This window comes from Macrosteles quadrilineatus, unplaced genomic scaffold, assembly GCF_028750875.1.
Source record: "Macrosteles quadrilineatus isolate MER2022 unplaced genomic scaffold, UCM_ALF_1.0 Scaffold_8__2_contigs__length_117827958, whole genome shotgun sequence".
NCBI lineage: Eukaryota > Metazoa > Arthropoda > Insecta > Hemiptera > Cicadellidae > Macrosteles > Macrosteles quadrilineatus.
The window spans coordinates 54,149,416-54,170,538 of record NW_026542601.1 but is presented as its reverse complement, the minus strand read 5'-3'; the positions used below and the strand labels follow the sequence as shown (position 1 = coordinate 54,170,538).

At 34.6% G+C, this 21,123-nt stretch overlaps 1 protein-coding gene across 1 annotated transcript; it reads right to left on the bottom strand.

Annotated features, from left to right (window-relative positions):
* Positions 1–282: 282 nt before the first annotated feature.
* On the bottom strand, positions 283–4,080 carry LOC129000395 (uncharacterized protein K02A2.6-like). The gene has a single exon (XM_054427360.1). The coding sequence runs from the start codon at positions 4,078–4,080 to the stop codon at positions 283–285; it is 3,798 nt and encodes a 1,265-aa protein (XP_054283335.1).
* Positions 4,081–21,123: the final 17,043 nt, after the last annotated feature.

Here is a 21,123-nt window from a genome sequence, read left to right as displayed (position 1 = left end):
AACAAATAATTTAGTATATTGAAGCGTTATTATGCGCTTAACGGTTACAAAGTAACAATAATCCTACATTTCTCCCCACCCAATTTAGGCTGAGTTTCCGAAACTATGTACATCATCATTTTCAGTTTCCATTTGCATTTTCCATTGAGGTGGATCAGTTGCACCTTCTCTTGCTCTCAGCTGGTCAGCGTGTTTTCTCTTTACATCTCCCCCAACTACAACTGTGTACGACAGCTCTCCCGTCCTTTCTTGTACTGTTCCTGGTCTCCAGCCCTTCTTCGTTTAATTTTGAACCCACACTTCTTGTTTGGCAGAAAACTCCTTTGGTTTGGATTTTAAGTCGTGGTAGTACTTCTGTCGCCACACTTGATTTTCTATTCTCTCTCTGCTATTACACCTCCACCTATCCAAAGCTGTTGGTAATCTTCTACCATAGAAAAGGACTGATGGTGGTTGTCCTGTGGTCTTTTGTGGGGTGTTTCGATACGCAAGCAACACTTGTAAAAGTGCAAGTGATGAACTGAGACCTTCTTGTTTGCAAGCACTATATCGACTCTTGAAGGTTCTGATAATCCTCTCCACTAAACCATTGGTTTTTGGATGATACGGCGCTGATGTGACATGACATATGTTATTGTTCTTACAAAAAGTCTTAAACTCATGGGACGTGAATGGGGTGCCATTATCGGATACAATTTTTTTAGGAATACCATACCTCGAAAACCAAGTCCTTAATCTATTTACAAGAGCAGCAGTTGTCGTACGGTCCATAACTTCGATCTCAACCCATTTTGAGTAAGCATCGATTCCTACTAACCAGAATCGGTTGTCAAATGGACCTGCGAAGTCGAGATGAATTCTCTCCCAAGGATCACTTGGCACATTCCAAGGATATAGAGGCACTTCTGTGTCAAATGATCGGTTACTCTGGCAAGGGTGGCATCTACGGACATAAACCTCAACATCCTTATTCAGATTAGGCCACCAAACATAATACCTTGATAGGGATCTCATGGCCTCTATTCCAGGATGTCCTTTGTGGAGTTCTTTCAATACATTTTCTCTCAAAATCTGTGGCACCACAATTCTTCCTAATCGCATGATTATGCCGTTTTCTAATGTCAGCTCTTCTCTCTTATTCCAATATGGTTTCATAGATGATGGCAAGCTTTCTGTATCTTTTGGCCAACCATGCTCCAGGTAGTCTGTAAGTTTCTTCATATTTGGGTCTTTCTTATACTCTCTTACAAGTTCATGATTTTGATAAACTACGTCAATTTTCTCCTGAACCAATGCTCGAATCTCTCTCTCATCTGGATCTAATACTTCTTGTGTCTTGAGTGAAAACCGAGACAAAAAATCAGCCACACAATTATCCTGTCCCTTGATGTACTGGATCTCAAAATCATACTCCATTAAATACAAAGCCCAACGAACCAAGCGGTTGTTTACTACTTTGGTAAGATCTCGATGCATTCCAAATATTCTTTCAAGTGGCTTGTGGTCCGTCCTCACCTTGAAATGTCTTCCACTGAGGTATTGTCTAAACTTCTTCACGGCAAAAACTAACGCCAGTGCTTCCTTGTCAACTGTAGCATACCTTTTTTCTGCTTCCGTTAGTGTCCTCGAGGCGTACATGACTGGCCTTTCCGTTCCATCCGGCATCAAATGTAACAGCACTGAACCCACCCCTTGTTCACTAGCATCACATTCAATAATGATCGGCTTTGATATGTCGTATGGGACTAATGTCTTCTCTAATGACAGGATATTCTTCAACTTTTCGAACGTAGTTTGTTCGGTGTCAGTCCATTTCCATTTAGTCTTCGTACCAGTCAGCTTATGCAAGCTCGAAGCGATCGCATGAAGATTAGGTATGTACCTTTCATAAAAATTTAGTGCCCCTAGAAAAGCTCGTAATTCTTTCACGTTTCTTGGCCTTAGTGCGTGTCTTATGGTTTCAACTTTGTCTTCGGAGGGATGAATACCATTCCCATCTATTGTATGACCTAAATACTTTACAGACTTCTGAAAGAACTTACATTTTGATAGTTTTGCTCTTATTCCACTTGATTCTAGCCGCCTCAAAACTTCTCTAAGAGTGGTTATATGGGTGGTCGTATCCTTACTAGAAATGATTATATCATCAAGTAGAACTCCAACATTAAGTCCTTTTAGTAAACTTTCCATGTACCTTTGAAATTTTGCTGGACTTGAGGAAAGCCCAAAAGGCAACCTTTTGTAGCGAAAGTAGCCTACATGAGTTGCTATTGTAGGATACTTTTGTGACTCAGGGTGTACTTTCATTTGCAAGTACGCGTCTCGAAGATCTATCACTGAAAATATCTTTCCATCAGTTAATTTGGAAGTCAAGTCATCAAAGGTCGGCAAGAGGTGTCTCTCCGGAACTATGTTTGGATTCAAGGTTGTACGAAAATCGCCACAGATTCTGACTCTACCTCCACCCTTGTCTACGTTGACAGTTGGGGTACTCCATTCTATCGGTGTTTCGGAAGGGTCCACTGCTTCCAAAACTCCTTCCTGTACTAATCGCCGTAATTCTCTCTCCACTGCCTCCCTTAAGGGGAATGGAACTCGTCGTGCCCCGTAAGATACAGGTTTTGTTCCACTTTTTAGATGGATAACTTCATTAGAGTCAGATATCGTTCCTAGCTCATCACGAAAGAGTTCAGAAAACTCCTGAGTTAATGTCACAACTTCTTTTTGTAACTCTTTTCTACAACTTTCTTCATTCTTGCCTGTCTCTTTACTATTTGTCTTTCCATTATCAATACGCCTAACCCTTACTTCCCTAGGCAAACTAAGATTGAAAGCTACACTCCACGGCAACCCAAACAATGGAACATTATCTTCTAGTAATACAATAACTGGCAATCGCTTAGTACGATTACGTAAAGTAACGTCCACAAAAGCCTTACCCATGACTTCTAGCTTATTTTTCCCATAGCCAGTGATTACATCAGACGTCTTTTTTAGAGATTCGCCACTTGAATTGATCTTATCCCAAAGAGACAAACTTATAGCACTTACCCGAGCTCCTGAATCAAACTCCATTCTAACATTATACCCGTTCAATTCTACATCTATCGTAGCTCTGGGAACCTTACTCTTGACAGACCTAATTTGTGTTCCGCTAACATCAATATCAGAACTACACTCATCATCGTAAGTTTGATCACAAGAATCATCTACTTTTCTCAAATTACCATCTGTTCTCTTGAAAAAATTATGTTTACTTTTGCACATTCTTGCGAAGTGGCCTCTCCTTGAACATTTCTTGCACACAGCAGAAATAGCAGGACACCTATCTTCACTAGAGTCATGTGTAAACCCACATCTATAACACCTATTGAAGCCAATAGATTTCTGTACCTCTGGTTTCCTCTTTTCCTTACTGTCACTTACTTTAAGAATCTCATTTTTACACGAATGTTTGGAAACTTCTTCTCTCGCTCGTTCCATAGATTGAGCTAACTCTAGTACTACTGTTGACTTAACACGCTCACCTCGGTTATTAACTCCCTCGGGCCATCTTTGTCTGACTTCGACTTCAAATTCTGGACAGTTACTTCCTACTGCAAACCTATCTCGTACTCGTTCATCTAAGCTATCTCCATATTTACAACTTCTAGCTAAAGACTTCAATCTGTTATAAAACAAAATAAATGTCTCACCATCTTTTCTTATTGCTCTTTCGAACTCAAACCTTGTTGCAAAAAGGGTCCTTGTAGGCTTGAACAACCGGTTGGCTTCCTCTTTGACTTCGTCGTAGGTGCACTCCTCCCAGGCCCTTGGATACATCTGGTCCGACAGTGCCCTGAGGTGCTCCTCTCCGATATTTGCCAATAGAAGATCTCGCCGAGCCGCTTGTTCTTCTGTGTTAGTACCACCCAGTCCCTTAACTCTGCAGGTCAACTCAAAACGAGCTATGTAGTCTTCCCACAATTGTTCACTATTATACTCTTTAAATGAAAATCTGCTCATTCTATCTTGTATGCAAGACATGTTACTACAGTCAATTACACTCCTATACTGAGACTGGTCTGTTTTCCTCGGCATTTTCTCGTCGCCAATATAGAATAATTAATTATTAAAACTCATTTTAAGTAAACTCAACCAAAAACTATTTATTTACAAAAACTAAAAAAATAATGTAAACAACCAAATAGCAGATGATTCATACTTCATAACTCAGCTGGTAACAATAATCCTACTCAAAGAAAATTCCAAAAAATTGTAAATTTAAAATTCCCATGTTATTCTTATGGAGAATAAGTAAACTGTTGTAGTTTGCTTGTTTATGAACGTATTTTGATCAAATTTGGAAAATTATTTCATTTCTTACCAACTATTAACATTTTACAAAAAAAACACAATTTTACCCTCCCTGATGCAGCAAACCTAAGTACTTGTTAAACTAATTCTATTTAAATCGGGAATAAATGTTATATTTTTAAGTAGACATTTCAGTGTAAATCCAATCAGTCAAATGGAAATTCGCTTAGTCTGCAGGTTTGCTGCGGCGGGGGTATTGTTTAAAATTCATTTGTTGTGATTATTTTTGAGCCTATTTGAATATATAAAGGGATTCTGCACATCTACAGGAAAATATCTTTCTAACAGTATGCGTAGACTTTGCCTGCGATGAACACGAGCTGAGTAAAAAGGTTTGATAGAAACATACTTGCCTATTAATATATAGATTATACTTTACCGATTGACCAATCATTGGTCGGTGGTGTTTAGTTTGTTTGGGTCATTTAAAATATATAATATACATATTTATAATTTTCAGCAGATTTTTGTACTCATTAAAAACAATTTTGATATAAGCTTCTAAAATATGTAATAAAACTAATTGTATGACATTTGGTCATGCTAATTGGTGACATTTATTCAACAATTCATTCGCAGTTTTCTCATCCTAAGACTTTAAAACCATTGTAAATAAACTCGTATTACTGACACAGTCAGCAAAAATAATACATTTTAATTGTATCCCTTATGAAAATAAATATATTATAAATGTTCCTCAAAATTCCTACCAACATCTTGTAAGCATTTCTCTTGATCCAACTTATTTCACCACAGATTCATCACGCGCCAGGTGGGTTTCTTTGTAGTCCTGTAAGAGATTAATGATGTAGTTGAGGTAGTGGGAACTTATTACATTTACACACCTGACGATGTATTTCAAATTTTTTTACCTTTATATTTATAACAATGGCATTAATAAACTATCCACATTTTTCATTACGCCAATGTTTTAATATACCAAAAATACACAATGAAATGTTTGACTACTAAAAGAAATATGCATTCCAAATCAATGTCAAAGTTATTTTGTTTTTTATAATTAAAATTTACGTATTTGGGTTGATACAACTTAGTGATGAGCTATGATGTAAATTACTGGCTTCAATCTAATATATTTTTAATCAGGCAAAACTTAAAGAGATAAAACTTCCCACAAACTACAACATTATGTCACATAAATTATAAAAATATTTAAACATATTAGAGAAAATGTATTATTGACAGCAGCGCCATCTGTGAGTGACTCACTTAATGCATGTTGTAACTTGAACGATGTTTAACCTTAGCTGATACATGTAGATGAAATGTATACCTTAGGTTCAATAAGTCAATGGTAAATGTTTCTAACCCAGTACTATATGATGAGGTATATTAAATATCCGGTACAGAGCAGGGGTTTATTTTATACTACATAGTCCTTTTTGCGTGAAAAAGTTCGGAAGCGGTCAGAGGTTTTTGCGGGTAATCAGGTAGGAAAACATTGGTTTAATAGTGTGATGTTAAACACATATGGTCCATAACAGGTACAATATATAACAGTTTTACATTTTATTTCAGCGGTTTTCCAACATTGGTACGAAAATTAATTAATTACATATATTTTTAGACGGCGCTTGGTAATACGCACCCAAAGACAGTTTTTTTTCTATAATCCAGCAATGCTAATGTTAAATGAAGATTAGTGATTGTATTTTCCTTTAATTCTGTTCAGTAACACAATTTTCAAATTTTTCATCAATTTTTGTTGTTAAACGTGAATTTAGAACCGGTTATAGTAAATAGCCTAATGACATGAAGTCTATAATACGGTTGTCAAAGGAAGTTACACTTATTTGATTTGTATAATGTTAATAATATAATATTTGTATACAATACACTTATATTCGATAAAAATAACAAGGGAAATAATATTAGTCAATTATGATGAATATGTTTTCATGCAAGCAATTGTCACCGTAATGTAGGGAATACTTTGGTGAAAATCTTCCAAAGCCCTGGATGGGCGTGCAACTGACATCAACAACCCCAAAGTTGTGATGTCCTCCGCGTAGCTCAGATTAAATTCCTTGTGATTTCTATATGAGGGGTTTTTAGAAAGACAAAGTGTTAAAAATGCCTATCCATAAAACCTCTTTCAGCTAAGATAAAGGATTGTCGATGCAGTTTTGAGAGAAAAATAGAGTAAATCAACCTACTCAACTTACTCTTCGGAAAGTTTGGCCAAAACTCAAATATAGGATTGACTTATTGACCGAGGACCACATAGTGATTGTTTTTCTTACATAAAAATAGCTTGATACTACAGGTACGTACTTTCTAAAAATGTAATTTATATTCTACTTGTGATTAGAATATACCTGTATTTGACCAACAATGTTGTTTATTTATTTTAGAATCACTTTTGTATATTCCTTGAACACTTATGAAAAAATTTTCATTATTGCACTTATAATATTAGAACTATCATTAAAAATATTGCCAAACATTTATCCAATAATTAAACGTTATGGAACTTAAAACTAATTACAGAAAAACTATCAAAAGTTTTCCTACACCTAAAAAACATAGTTGCATTAAGTTTTTAAAGCAAACAATATATTACTTAAATAAAAACATGACCTCTTTTCTTCACAGATTGGTCCGTAATAGCTTCATGTTTTTATATAGAGTTGAGGAAATATCTAGCTGCTGGCTAGAGGGAAGTATGAATAAAATTATTTCTCTTTCTTCAAACCGGAGGTCCAGCGCTTCGCTCTACCTTAATAATGTTCTATAAAAACATCATTCTTTTGAGCTTACGGTGGTTTAAGGATCCATCGTAAGTTCGCCGTAACCTAAAACGCTGTGTCTAAACAACGACGTAACATGATCAAAATGTGCCCAATTTCATTCTTTTATTCAAACAGTATTTTAAGGGTTTTACAGAGAATAGTCACCTTCTGAATATGTATAGTCAACATAAAATCACTGTTTTTACCCAGATACGTACAGCTACGATTTCACAAAGTGAATAATTCCATAAAATCTGTGTGTCAATCCAGTGTAGTATGAAGTACAGTCACGTCTTCACACAATGTACAGTCCCAAAGAGGCCGTTCACGTCTGATTTTGTAGTGATACCTACTCTACATACGTTTCCGTGATACAATATACAGTTTGTGTTCTAAGTTTGTTCAGTAGCATAGAGTACTTACATAGTAGAAATTCCGTTTTGATTTGTAACATCGTAGAAGGTTGTTAAAAACGGTAGGTAATTATTTTTTTTAAATTGTTTTTGATTATAATTTTTTTGGTTAAGGTAGTTATAAAAACGATGACAAACTATGTATTTTTATTATGATATAGTTAGTTAGTATTATATTTATATAGTAGTATATTTGTAATTACATACAATTAATTTGTTTATAACGAACCTAAGTGTATAGATAAACGGGCTTATTAAACATGCATAATATGATTCAGTAGCTGTATGTTCACATAACTAATTAAAGATCAGTTGTCCCATAATGAACACGCACGAATGTTAAAGCATTAATGTAACCACTTTTGTATGTAAAGACAAAACATGAACTGATGAGTAAACATCTGATCAGCTGTTAGCACGGCCTACCTGATATTTGTGATCATATGTTTCGTCCAGAGATTACTGCTTGTTTGTTTGGCCATATTTGATGGACAAAGGTAAACATTTAGTAAACGTTTCGTGTTTACCATCACGGTTACGATAATGTTCTATTGTAATAGTTCTATTATAAATAAATAATTGTACTTAGGTGTATGAAAATTTTGTTGTAATACAAGGGGAACAAAAACATGTATGGGAAGCAAAGCAAGTATAGACCTAACAAATATTTAACTTTTTATGATTATTTTTTTACTGTACAACTTTAATAGTTCGAGGGAATTCTGAAGCTAGGTTGAATATAGTGTAGTAGTATACTGTAGATTGTTTGTTAGTGTTAATAAAGGCATTTGAAATCTAAATGTAATAGAATACTTGATTCCACCCTTTTCAACTTATCGACAAATATAGGTACTCTAATGCAAATATTTAGGCCTCAATCTAGTAAATTTGAAATTTTAACGTATGAATCAAGTAATTCAAAATGTATAACAAATGTGTTAGTGATAATACCCAACGATTTGAGATACTAAAAAAGAATAGCCAATAACTCTATTATTTAGCAATACTCTCCTCATCGTTTCCCGCCATATTGCTTGACGTACAGTCACGTTCATGTACAATGTACAGTCCCTTTGGAGCCATCGAGTAAGATTGCCCACTGAATTTACAAGCCACATACATTTCTCGGGCACTCTGCTGAATCTAACTAATTTCTATATTCAATAAACATTTAATTTGAAGGATCACTTTTACATTTGTATCAAAACGTATGTGTTTCTAGTTTCTTAATTGCCAACCTATCATTTTTCGTTTAAAACAACATTCGAGGATGTGTGTAAAGTACAGATAATTCGGTTGTTTTGCACGTCTCTTCTAAGCAACTTTTCCCAAATTATGGAATGGTTAATACTGAGGTGCTTATACTAAGGTTGGTTCAATTATATCTAGATAAGGATAGTAAATAATTTTATTATGCTCAAGCAAAGTTAATTAACTGTTTTATCGTTTTAGATTATATTGAGGTTTTTAGCAAGATGCTAAAATAATCCATGTTGTCAGATTCGTACAATTTCAGATTTATACCTTCGTAGTATAAGATGTATACTTTCAATCCCTAACTCAGTTATTGAAATAACAAGCAATGACAAAAATATTAATATCAAATGATTATTTATTTTGTAAATTAAATTGTATTTTACACCAAACATTAGTACAATAATCGTAAATGGTTTTTTTATACTTTAAACGTAAACGTATAGCTCTGTAAACTTGACTCAAATATTGTAAAAAAAACTTGTCAATCGATTTGGTGATAATTAGCGGTATACTTTTAAATGAGACAAAAAATAAATTAAAAAATATATTCATTTTTCACATAATATGTAGAATGAACAAAATACAACCTTTTAAATACATAAACAACTACAAAATATAAACTAAGCCTGAAATAAAAACATTTCTGCATTACTTAATTAATTTATTTTAAGAAAATCTGCAGAATAGGGATGCTGTCTGTGCATCTAAGCCCCATACGGATGCTTCTTGATTATGAGTTCTTTCTAGATTAAATGCATGAATTTTAATTCTATCTATTTAAATTTATTTATATATTAACTTAAATAAAAAAGAACGGTTGGCACTTTATAATTTCATGAGTGCATCAAAGCAAATCAAGAGATTAGCTGTACTGACTCACCGCAAACTCACGACACATCGTTTCCATAAAATCATTCTGAGTGTAAACTTGTGTTGTAGATTACTGTATTTATTTTTTTTACCTTCTATCATATATGTCTAACTAATTATAATTGTAAAGCGATATAGAGTAATAAATTACAAATAGTTCATTGACCCCACACTCGTGATTACACTTATTATTTAATACCACTTTGATCATGCCCAAGGCTAAAACCAATACAAATCATACGGCGAGTTGTCGAACCAATCAAAAAATCCTCTAGAGGATTCTGTTAACTAACATGAAATTACAAAATTCAACATCAATGAGTTCAATGAATGCTAAATTAAACGCGATTTGCACGTCTCTTTTAAGCAACTTTTTCCCAAATCAAGGGATGGTTTATACTAAGGTGTTAAGGTTGGTCCAATAATCTCTAGATAAGGAAAGTAAATAATTTTATTAGGTTCAGGCAAGTTAATTACCTTTTTTATCGTTTTAGAATATATGTAAGCTACCCATAATACTACGACAAATCGGATTGTAGCTATGAGCTTTTGTTTAATGATGAAGTTATGTACATTTTTTTTATATTTGCTTAGTTAAAATTTAAATATAAATATTTACAAATCAATCTCCGATCGTTAATGACAGATTGGTTAGAAGTACAACAGCCCTTCTCAATACACAGGCTATGCATTAACTACGGCATTAGTCGACTCTAAGTACATGATGCCGTGGTGAAAGCCTATATCTAAATTGTGATATATTTTAATTGATAATTTAGAATGGATCAACATATACCAAACACTGCATAAAACCTATAACTTTTAACTCAAAGCTATAACTAATAGATATTCATTGTGAGTTCAATATTTATCTGTAATATTCAGTTATTTTGTAACTGGCATTTTATATCACTACATACAAAATGCACCTATACACCTGATTTTTTCATAGTTTTACTACAAAACGTAAGATGCATAAAGAATTTTCATCAAAACCATATAGACTTGGTTACACAATTTGTTATAATACAAATTAAAGTACAAAGTTGAATAAATACTGACTGATGTTTTTTAAGAAATGCATGATTACCACTTAAACCATAATATAGTGCACACTATGTATAAAATCAATTTTATTAAGTAATTTAATGTAGATCGAAACCAAAATAACATATTTTTAAACTGTTTTTAGTGCCATACAGTGTGTGTCTTTGTTTGAGACCTTAGCTTATATAGTTTCAATCCCACGTTTAGCCTTATATATAACAAAACGCAAGGTATATTGTTTTTTCCAACCAAGATTGCAGCTAACACACAATTTGAAACGTTTATTTTTTCCAAAACAATTTTGAATTAAGTTATTTTCGACCTACTTAGTGTTTCAAGCACAAGATATTATGTGTACTAAGTATATACATTAGTATAATGTAGTTCAGAGAATAAATAAAAAAAGGGTTATCTTGCAAACCTTTGGATTTAATATTTTCAAACCATTAACAATTGTGTTCCGTATAATGTCAAGTAGTTCATGTAATAGGACTGTTCAATATTATTTTAAAATCATTCCTGTGATATTAGCTCACGTCGTAGAGTAGAAACTTACAAAGTTGTTTGTCATTACGTGCCAGAGGTAAACGTGCTACCTTCAAAAACATGTATAACTTGACATATAACTTTTCAATGTGTTATCCCCTCATATTTGAAACTAGTGCATGTTTTAAAATGTGGCCTTAAAAGAAAAAAAATGTGTTGATTTTATTTCATATCAACTTTGTAATAGATGCTTGTAACTGGAACCATTCAACAAGAATACAATTATAATGAACACAATTACAATTATTGTATTCATTAAGATGTTTGACATCACTTATGTAGAGTTAAGTTACTACTTTTGTCGTTAAAAATCCGCTACCCCATTTATATTAAATGTTATTTACAACCACCACAGTGAACCTGCAGACTTTGCGAATTGCCAACTGCCTCATTGAATATTCCCTAAAAATGTCCACATTTATTTCCAATAACATTGTGTTTTAAGCAATACTTAGGTTTGCTGCTACAGAGATGGTAATCAAGTATGTTTTTTGGGGGTGTGGGAATATCAATAGCGTCGAAAGAAAAAAATTAATCAAAAATCTGTTCAATATAAATTTTGTTTGTAACTATTTAGCCCACAACAACGCTTATACTAAATTATTTGTTAAGCACTACATAATGGTTCACACAAAATTGCTAAGTTTTATGTTTTGAAGGTCAATAAGGGGAAAAACATTTTGACCACATAAAACCCCGTACTCATAGTCCAACCAGGCAATATTATATTTCCCTAAATACTTTTCATTCAGCCATCAATTTGGGAATTCAAAATAAAATTGAAAAGAATTTGAGAATTTTTCGAGCGAGGAAAAAGGAGTACTCACTCTGGCTCGTCACGCTGCACATTCCTAATACATGCAACTATTTATAATAAAGTATTTCAAGATGGACCCCATACCTTATCCAATTAAATCTATAGAAAAACTATGCCCAATGATAAAATATTACGTCAACCGGATAGTCGTGGGCATGGCGAGACGGCGTACATTAGGCCTAGGTGCCGCAAAGAGTATATGTGGGTGCCACTGTATATTATAGGGAAAAGGAAGAAAAATGTGTTTTATGCAATTTTTTCATGTCATGTTGTATCATAATAAATTATTATAACTGTTTACATTATCTTAGAGATTTACCATAAGAAAGGGTCATGAGGTCCTAAGTTCGGTACTTAAATCAGCATTTTTATTTCCTATGGGAAATTAACTATAATGAATTATTTGTATTGGTAAGTTTTAAATTATACTTAGGTAGCCCCCCTCTTATTTTTTAAACAATCTATTTTGTTCTGATAGGTCTATATGGGTGAAAATCATATTTATGTTTCCTACCAATAAATTTAACAGGCCTGTAGACCAACTGCACCATACATACGTTCCAATTCTTTATTAAATGGTCGATTCCACAGAAACTTATGTAAGTGGTAATAGCGTACCCTAGACACGTCTTCAGCGAGGAACGTCTACTTTAAATGTGATTGATGCTGGCAATGTGTAGCTGTTGGGCAGAAAATTTGTGTGTTTAGAATGCTTGAAACATTTTTCTATAGATGATGTTTAATTTCAAAAATATGTAATAATGTTTTTCAAGGTAGCCTATTATGTCCTGAAAATGACACCTATTTCTACAAAAAAAAAAAAACATTAAAAATTACTATCACATTATTTTGAGATTTTCACAGAAATAAGGCTTAGTTTACCTAAATATGAATTATAAATGAGTGTTTTGGATCAATGTGATGGTTTATGTAGCTTTTTACTGATACTAGCTATTTCTCTTGTCAGTCACAAAGCATACATTGACAGTAGTAAACGTGTAAGAATCAAAAATGCCTCAGAGGAAAATGGTTCTAATCCCTTGTTCATGTATATGTTCCATATCGTCACTCTCATACCTAAGTTGGACCATAATTGGTCCTTTTAGTAAATTTCCCTATAGAGAAGAAACTATTACCGTAGGTGGCTAGGGAAGACCTAGAGCTGGGGCCGATCTCACTTCAATGATCATATTGCCTCAGCCATAATCGCCACTTCGCAAAAAGCTAATCAGCTGATTTCACTGTTGGCGTTTCTACACCAACCACAACCGCGGACTAGGCACTTTAACAACCGATAAACAAATAACATACCATAAAAAAGCAAACATAACCTAAATGCCAACTACTACCAACAACTAAAAAGTTAATCTGTGTTATGATTAGTTAATTATGATGGTAGGAAAAATCTTATGTGTATCACGAGCACAAACAGTCTTAACGCAAATTTTGCTATTTCTTTTTCAACCATTTTATAGAGCTTAAAAAACATATACAGTAGTTCAATATAGGCCTATTGAAGCATTGTTGTATGCCTAAACGTTACAGAGAAAATTTAAAAAACCTGTACATTTGAAATTCTCATGTTCTTATGGATAGAAAAAATTAGAAGTATAACCAAAGCTGATATCCTTCCATATCTCGTAATTCCCTTATCCCCTGACAGTTTGCCTGGAAGTATTCCAGAAAGCCATCAATCTCAGCAAGTAGCTGTCACCTACTCGCGCAATATCGCTGCATCAAATTGGTTCTCGTGTGACTGACGCGAATTCCAATTATGATTTATAATATCAAAAAAATCAACACTAAAATAAAAGTTTATTAGATATAAGTAAAGCTAATGTTTTCTTAAAATTTAAATAAATAAGTAACTATTATATTGTCAAACATTAGTTGAAAACTGATGTTCAAACCGTTAAGAATTGGTTGATTTTCCATATATTGGAAATGTTGGAAATATGGCAAAAAGGTTTGAAAATACATTTTTAATAACTGGTTATATTTCAAATTATGCCTTTTATATCGTGCAAACTCGTTCAGTATGAAATATTGCCCAATATTCATACAGAAGCTATGGCTTGAATATTTTATTCGAAGTTAAAAATTAATTTTCAGCGCAGTTATTTTATTTTACTACAGCAATAGATCGTACATATTTTATTATCGATGGTAAATAATAATAATAGTTTTTTTTACGATACGAAAATGAAGAGAAAATACCTATTATTTGTGGATCTGCTACACGGATTATATAGTATAGTTTTGAAATTCCGATAAAAAAGACAATTTATGTTAGTGAGATAATATTTGTTTACAGTAAATACTAATGATTTACAGTCCATGCATATACAAATCATATACTATTACACCCTAGTCATATGAAATATACTTAGCTAATAATATTTTTTTCCTGGCAGAGCTATTTTCTAATATAGGCTATAACGTATAACTGTGAGATATGATATAAATAATACTACATCAACCAGTAAAAGTAATTTCTGGTATAAGATGAAGTAAGAGTAATTTCTCGATCAGACATTAACATGGTCTGTTTTATTCCAATTATTGAAGGGCGTCAGACTGTAGAGTAGTTTTTAGCGAATTTCCCATATAGGGAATAAGCTATTACCGTAGTACTCATGGCAAGACCTGGACCCGGGACCGATTTTTTTTCGTTTTGAGGTCCCTAGAGGCCAAAAACACCATCCGTTCAAATTCATATATATATATATATATATATATATGTCCGTTAGCGCGATAACTCGAGCAAAAATGATCCGATTTTGATGAAATTTGGTACAAACGTGTAAACCTACGTTTATTCGAACGAGTTCGCGAACCAGCATGATCGAACCATGGGAACGGGGGTTTATGGGGGCTTTTATGGGGTAAAAATGGGTTTTTCCCATTTTTGACCCAAAAAAACATAAAATTTTGCAATTTTTTTCCAAACAATTTTGTAGAGCTTAAAAAAACAAATAATTTAGTATATTGAAGCGTTATAATACGCCTAATGGTTACGGAGAAAATTCGAAAAAATTTTAAATTTAAAATTCTCATGTTATTCTTATGGAGAATAAGTAAACTGTTGTAGTTTGCTTGTTTATTAACATGTTTTGCCCAAATTTGGAAAATGATTTTATTTTTTTAATAGAGGGCCAGGCTTACAAGTTACCATGGGATTGCATCGCAGCTAGAACAGCTTATTGTGCACCCTCGTTCACAGATCCTCATTCTCCGTCAAATCCCAGGTCTTTAGTGAACCGTGAGAGCCTTTTGACTATGGTGACCTGTTTTTCCCTTTGATCTCCCATCAATAGGCCAAGGGATCTCATACGCAGACCTTGTAGGGCTGGGCACATAAATATACCTTCACAGCTTTCACAAGGTCTCTGGCTGGGGCAAGCCGTAGCGAGATTTCCCCGAAAGGACTCAGCTCCTGAACTTGCTTGACCAGCCAATCCTTTGTGGCTGCGTCAGCACAACCTCCACCTTTCTTCCTGGAGGCTTCAGTAGAGTCAGCTTTGGGGGTACCACCCTTGCCCTGCTTTTTCCCAGCATCCTAGTTCCCGGAGGAACTGGCTTTGCAGGCAGCAGAGTTAGGGTGCTTGGCAGCCCACACCAGCCTCCTCTCACTTCTGGATAGCACCTTTTCGCCTTTGGCTAAAGCATCCGCTATCCTCCGTCTTTGCAACTCACCCCTGGAAAGTCGTTTTTCGTAAGAGGGATCTCATACGCAGACCTTGTAGGGCTGGGCACATAAATATACCTTCACAGCTTTCACAAGGTCTCTGGCTGGGGCAAGCCGAAGCGAGATTTTCCTGAAAGGACTCAGCTCCTGAACTTGCTTGACCAGCCAATCCTTTGTGGCTGCGTCAGCACAGCCTCCACCTTTCTTCCGGGAGGCTTCATTAGAGTCAGCTTTGGGGGTACCACCCTTGCTCTGCTTTTTCCCAGCATCCTAGTTCCCGGAGGAACTGGCTTTGCAGGCAGCAGAGTTAGGGTGCTTGGTAGCCCACACCAGCCTCCTCTCACTTCTGGATAGCACCTTTTCGCCTTTGGCTTAAGCATCCGCTATCCTCCAACTTTGCAACTCGCCCCTGGAAAGTCGTTTTTCGTTCCTTTCCGGTTTCTGCGAGCTTGTCGTCATCGTCAGATTTCAGTAGACCTTCCTCCTGCATTTGGGTCAGATTGTCTACATTGTTCTCACGAATACCGGGTATTTAAGTCCACCTCCCCAGTGACCCGATTAGAGAGGTAAGGGGTGCGTACGACTGGGTTACCCCTGGTTCCCAGAAGGCTCCGTTAAGACACTGAATATTAGGCCCCCAGTGCCACAAGACTCTTGGCACGGATCGCATTACACCTTAGTCTAGGGCCCCCCTCACTTGGTTCCGTAGGTGGACCAACACCCAGTGGCAGAAGGTAGCTCTCCGCAACTAACAAGTGAGAGTTGGGGTTTAGGTTGTGGCCAATCTGCCGAACCAACCCCGCATGCGAGGTTTGGCCGGAACGGCGCGAAATATTCTCCCACTCACTAAACCCCCATACCTTCCATTTTATTTCTTACTAACTATTAACATTTTACATAAAATAACACTTTTACCCTCCCTGTTGCAGCAAACCTAACCTAAGTATGTGTTAAACTGATTCTATTTAAATAGGGAATAAATGTGATATTTTTAAGGAGATATTTTAGTGTAAATCCAATCAGGCAAATGGAAATTCGCTTAGTCAGCAGGTTTGCTGCGGCGGGGGTATTAAGAGATATTCTCCAATTCTTAAAAAAAAAAAATAAAATAAACTACAATGGGACATGGCATACACTTAAAACAACTAGTAAGTGTTAAAGTTGTTTTGGGTCCGATATGAGTTTTATAACAATTGTCTGGGTAGCCCGGTGGTTAAAATGCTCACCTTCAAATCTGAAGGATGATAGTTTGATTCCAAGCGAAATCTTTTCCAGGCCAAGATGCTGCTTGTTACTGGGCTATGGATAATTTCTGCTGTCTAACAAAATGATTGACGTTAGATATTGACAAGACCAGGGTTTGGATCGTTCCCTTTCAACACGTAATTAGTTTATAAACACATCCAAAAATAAATAATAACATATGTTCATAAAACCCTTTTTAGTGAATATTTACTGGAAATCCAAATACCCTCGCCGCAGCAAACCTGCCGTCTAAGCGAATTTCCATTTGGCTGAATTGATTTTCAATCGATCTATTTAAATAAAATTAGGTTTAACGAGTACCTAGGTTTGCTACTACAAGGAAACTAATAAAGTGTGTGTTTTAAGTAAAATAATTATTGCTTAGTAGAAAATGAATATATTTGCCAAGTTTGAACAAAAGATATCCATAAACAAGCAAACTACAACATTTTACAATATTCTCCATAAGAATAACATGGGAATTTTAAATTTACAATTTTTTTAGTTTTCTCCGTAACCAATAACCGTACAAAAACACTTTGATATACTGAATTGTTTGTTTTTTTAAGCTCTTTAAGAAGGTTCAGAGAAAAATTGGAAAATTTTGTGTTTTGAGGGTCAAAAGTGAGAAAAACCAATTTTTACCCATAAAACCCCCCATAAAACCCTGTTCCCATGGTCCGATCATGCTGGATCGCGAACTGATTCAAGTTTATCCCGCCTTACACCTTCAAACCAAATTTCATCAAAATCGGATAAAAATTACTCAAGTTATCGTGTTCACGGACACATATATATATAAATCTATATATATACATATATAAAAATTTGAACGAATGGTGTTTTTGGCCTCTGGGGACATCAAAATGAAAAAGTAAATCGGTCCCGGGCCTAAGTCTTACCATGAGACCTACGGTAATAGCTACTTCCCTATAGGGAAATTCGCTAAAATCACTATTTTGATTAAAAGGTAAAAACCTATTTTGATCATAATTTATATTCTAGTTTGATAGAAACATCCATACCAATAAATTTCAGCAAAGTGTCAACAACAGTATCAAAACGGTTAACTAACTAAAATAAATGTGACAGTGGAAGGAATGCTCTGTATGCTGACATATTGTGATATAATTTATACTTTTCATAACTACTTTGGGTACTTACCAAATACACATAAAGGTAGGATTCTTTCATTTAAGAAGTGAAGAAAATTTATTCTGAGTAAATATTTTCCCAAGAGGTTCTGCTGAAAATAAAACAACTCTACTAAAGATTTTCTCTTATCTTCTAAGCCGTATGTTAAGTGACTGACCTAGGGTGTTTTATCTCCATCTAAAGAGGTAAGTTTAAAGTCACTTTCAACTTATGAAATGTTTAGTATCCATATGTCATTGTAAGTTTTATTGCTTTTTAATAAAATCCTCTAGAGATAATATAAAATATCTTTCAATTAATGACGTTTCAATGCAACTAATTATAGGATTTGAGTGCAATTAATATATTGTTGTTGTTGTTTTTTAAAAAGGTAAATACTTAAAAGAATTTTTTACATTCATCTGAAAAATTTCAAAACTTTACAAGATAAACTTGATTTCAACTTTAATTGAACAAATTTCCTCCTAAAAACATATAGACATTGTTTACGTTTACACACACCAACTACTGCGGTTGCACGTCTTTCAGTATCATATGTTATTGTTAGAGAACCATTTTGACAGTGCCAGTGATTTATATAACTGATAGAGCTTGTTTAATGTCGGACCATTCAACACAGGCAAGCAGCTTGTTTTGTATGTGTTATAATAACATATATTGCTAGTCCTTAAAAGGTAATAAAAAATAGCTAACGGAACATAGACAATTTTCATTATGCACGGTGGTGATAGTGGAATGAATCTGTTTGAAGAAATTGACATTTTTTCCTTTTGGTTATAAACTTAGAATTTGTTATAATTTTAACAATAATAATTTGCCTTTGTAGAATTCAAAAGAAGTCTGACGCTTACATATTTTTTGTTTACTATTTAACTAAATGTATTTTTCTTCCTAGCGTATGGGATATGCATTTTCAATTCATGTGCATTGAAAAATATGTCCTAAGCACTTGAGTAAATTTAGGTTCAAATATAATCTGTTTAAGTATAAAGTTTATGCGTTTAAATTTACGTTTTAAAATTTATATATTTAGGCGAAAAATAGGTGGCCACGTGACATTTGTTTCCGTGGGTTTGTTTTCATTTTAATTTTTTAAACCCCCACAATTTACCTTTAATCAGGTATTAACCTGATTAAAGGTAAATTGTGGGGGTTCATTAGTGGGGGACATTAGTCAGGATAATAATAGTTTTGTCAGCAGCTCTTGAGAAATTCTAACTTAATAGGTATGTAAAGCAGAAGAATAAAGTACAGTTTTAAAGAGCCAGGTTTCTCACCAAAGAGTGTGCCCCGACAGCATTATATCGGAACAAGAGTTCATCGGAGTAAGGGTTCAAGGGAGCAAGAATGCAGCTCAGCAAGGGTTCAGGGGGATAAGGAGTAGAGCAGCTATATAACGAGTTGCATAATAATATTCCACAGTCACCACAGTCAGTTGCCCCCGGGGTCAGGACAAAGTCAGTCAATCGCGGTCATCGAAACGAGACAGTCCCGTCTCCTACAAGAGAAATCCAGGCAGCGTATCTTCCTGCTAAAGAAATACAAGCAGCACCTATCCTGCTAAAGAAATCAAAGCAGCACTTCTTCCTGCTAGAGAAATCCAAGCAGCTCTTCTTCTTCTTCGTGATGTTCCAATCCAGAGAGCTGAACCCCTACTGGACTGAGGCTGTTTTAGGACTTAGTCCTCATCACCTCTTCCTGCTAGAGATATCCAAGCAGCACCTATTTCTGCTAGAGAAATCAAAGCAGCACTTCTTCCTGCTAGAGAAATACAAGCAGCATCTCTTCCTGCTAGAGAAATCCAAGCAGCATCTCTTCCTGCTGGAGAAATCAAAGCAGCACTTCTTCCTGCTAGAGAAATACAAGCAGCATCTCTTCCTGCTAGAGAAATCCAAGCAGCACCTCTTCCTGCTAGAGAAATCAAAGCAGCACTTCTTCCTGCTATGGAAATTCAAGCAGCATCTCTTCCTGCTAGAGAAATCAAAGCAGCACTACTTCCTGTTGAAAAAAATCCAAGCAGCACCTCTTCTTGCTGGAGAAATTCAAGCAGCACCTCTTCCTGCTAAGTAAATCCAAGCAGCACCTCTTCCTGTTAAGTAAATCCAAGCAGTTCTATTTAGGCTAGAGAAATTCGAGCAGTCCCATCTCCTGCTAGAGAAATCCAAGCAATACCTCTTCCTCCTACAGAAAACAGAGCAGTATCTCTTCCTGCTAGTATAAAAGATCCCTGGGGGACTTTTATACATTTATAAACTAAACATTTCCACACTAAAATGGTTTCAAGCATTCCAAACACATGAATTTCCAGGCCAACACATTGATAACGTTACTCATATTTATTGTAGACGTTCTTTGTTGATGTGTTCAGAGTACGTTATTACCACTTACATAAGTTTCTGTGGAATTGAGTTTTAAATTGTTACCTGGAATTTGTGTCTTAATTAATTTTAAAATACTATCAGAGATTTTGTATTTTTATTGAAACCCTATATGAATGGATTGCATACGACTTTGAATAATAGATGGTGCTAATTTTGAAAAATTATTTTTGTAATCTTCATTGTTTACTCGTCTGCGAAACATCTTTGGTATTAAATGTTTATGTTTGTTGATTATTTCAGTTATCTGTTGTACGGATAGCAATAAATATTTCAATAAGCAACACATTGATATCTTTGTAGGACATACTTTGAAATCACGTCCCTTTCCAAGACTGGATGACAAACAACTTGAAAGTTTCCACCAACGTGATATAAGTCATAGATAATTTTGAATAGTTCAAATAAATATATGAGTTTTCTGTTACAACTTTAGCAATAGAAGTAGTAGTAAATTAAATTTTGTTTGGGTTAGGTTAGTTTTTTTTTTTTTTTTATAGAATTAGAAAAATCTAACCTAACCATACTCTACTAGTGGTAGTGAATTAATGGAAAAGCTACCAAATATTATTAAATCGCATTGTGGAAGATAATAATC

Excerpts from the sequence above, each read along its gene's own strand:
- LOC129000395 (XM_054427360.1), bottom strand. The coding sequence starts at position 4,080 with ATGCCGAGGAAAACAGACCAGTCTCAGTATAGGAGTGTAATTGACTGT.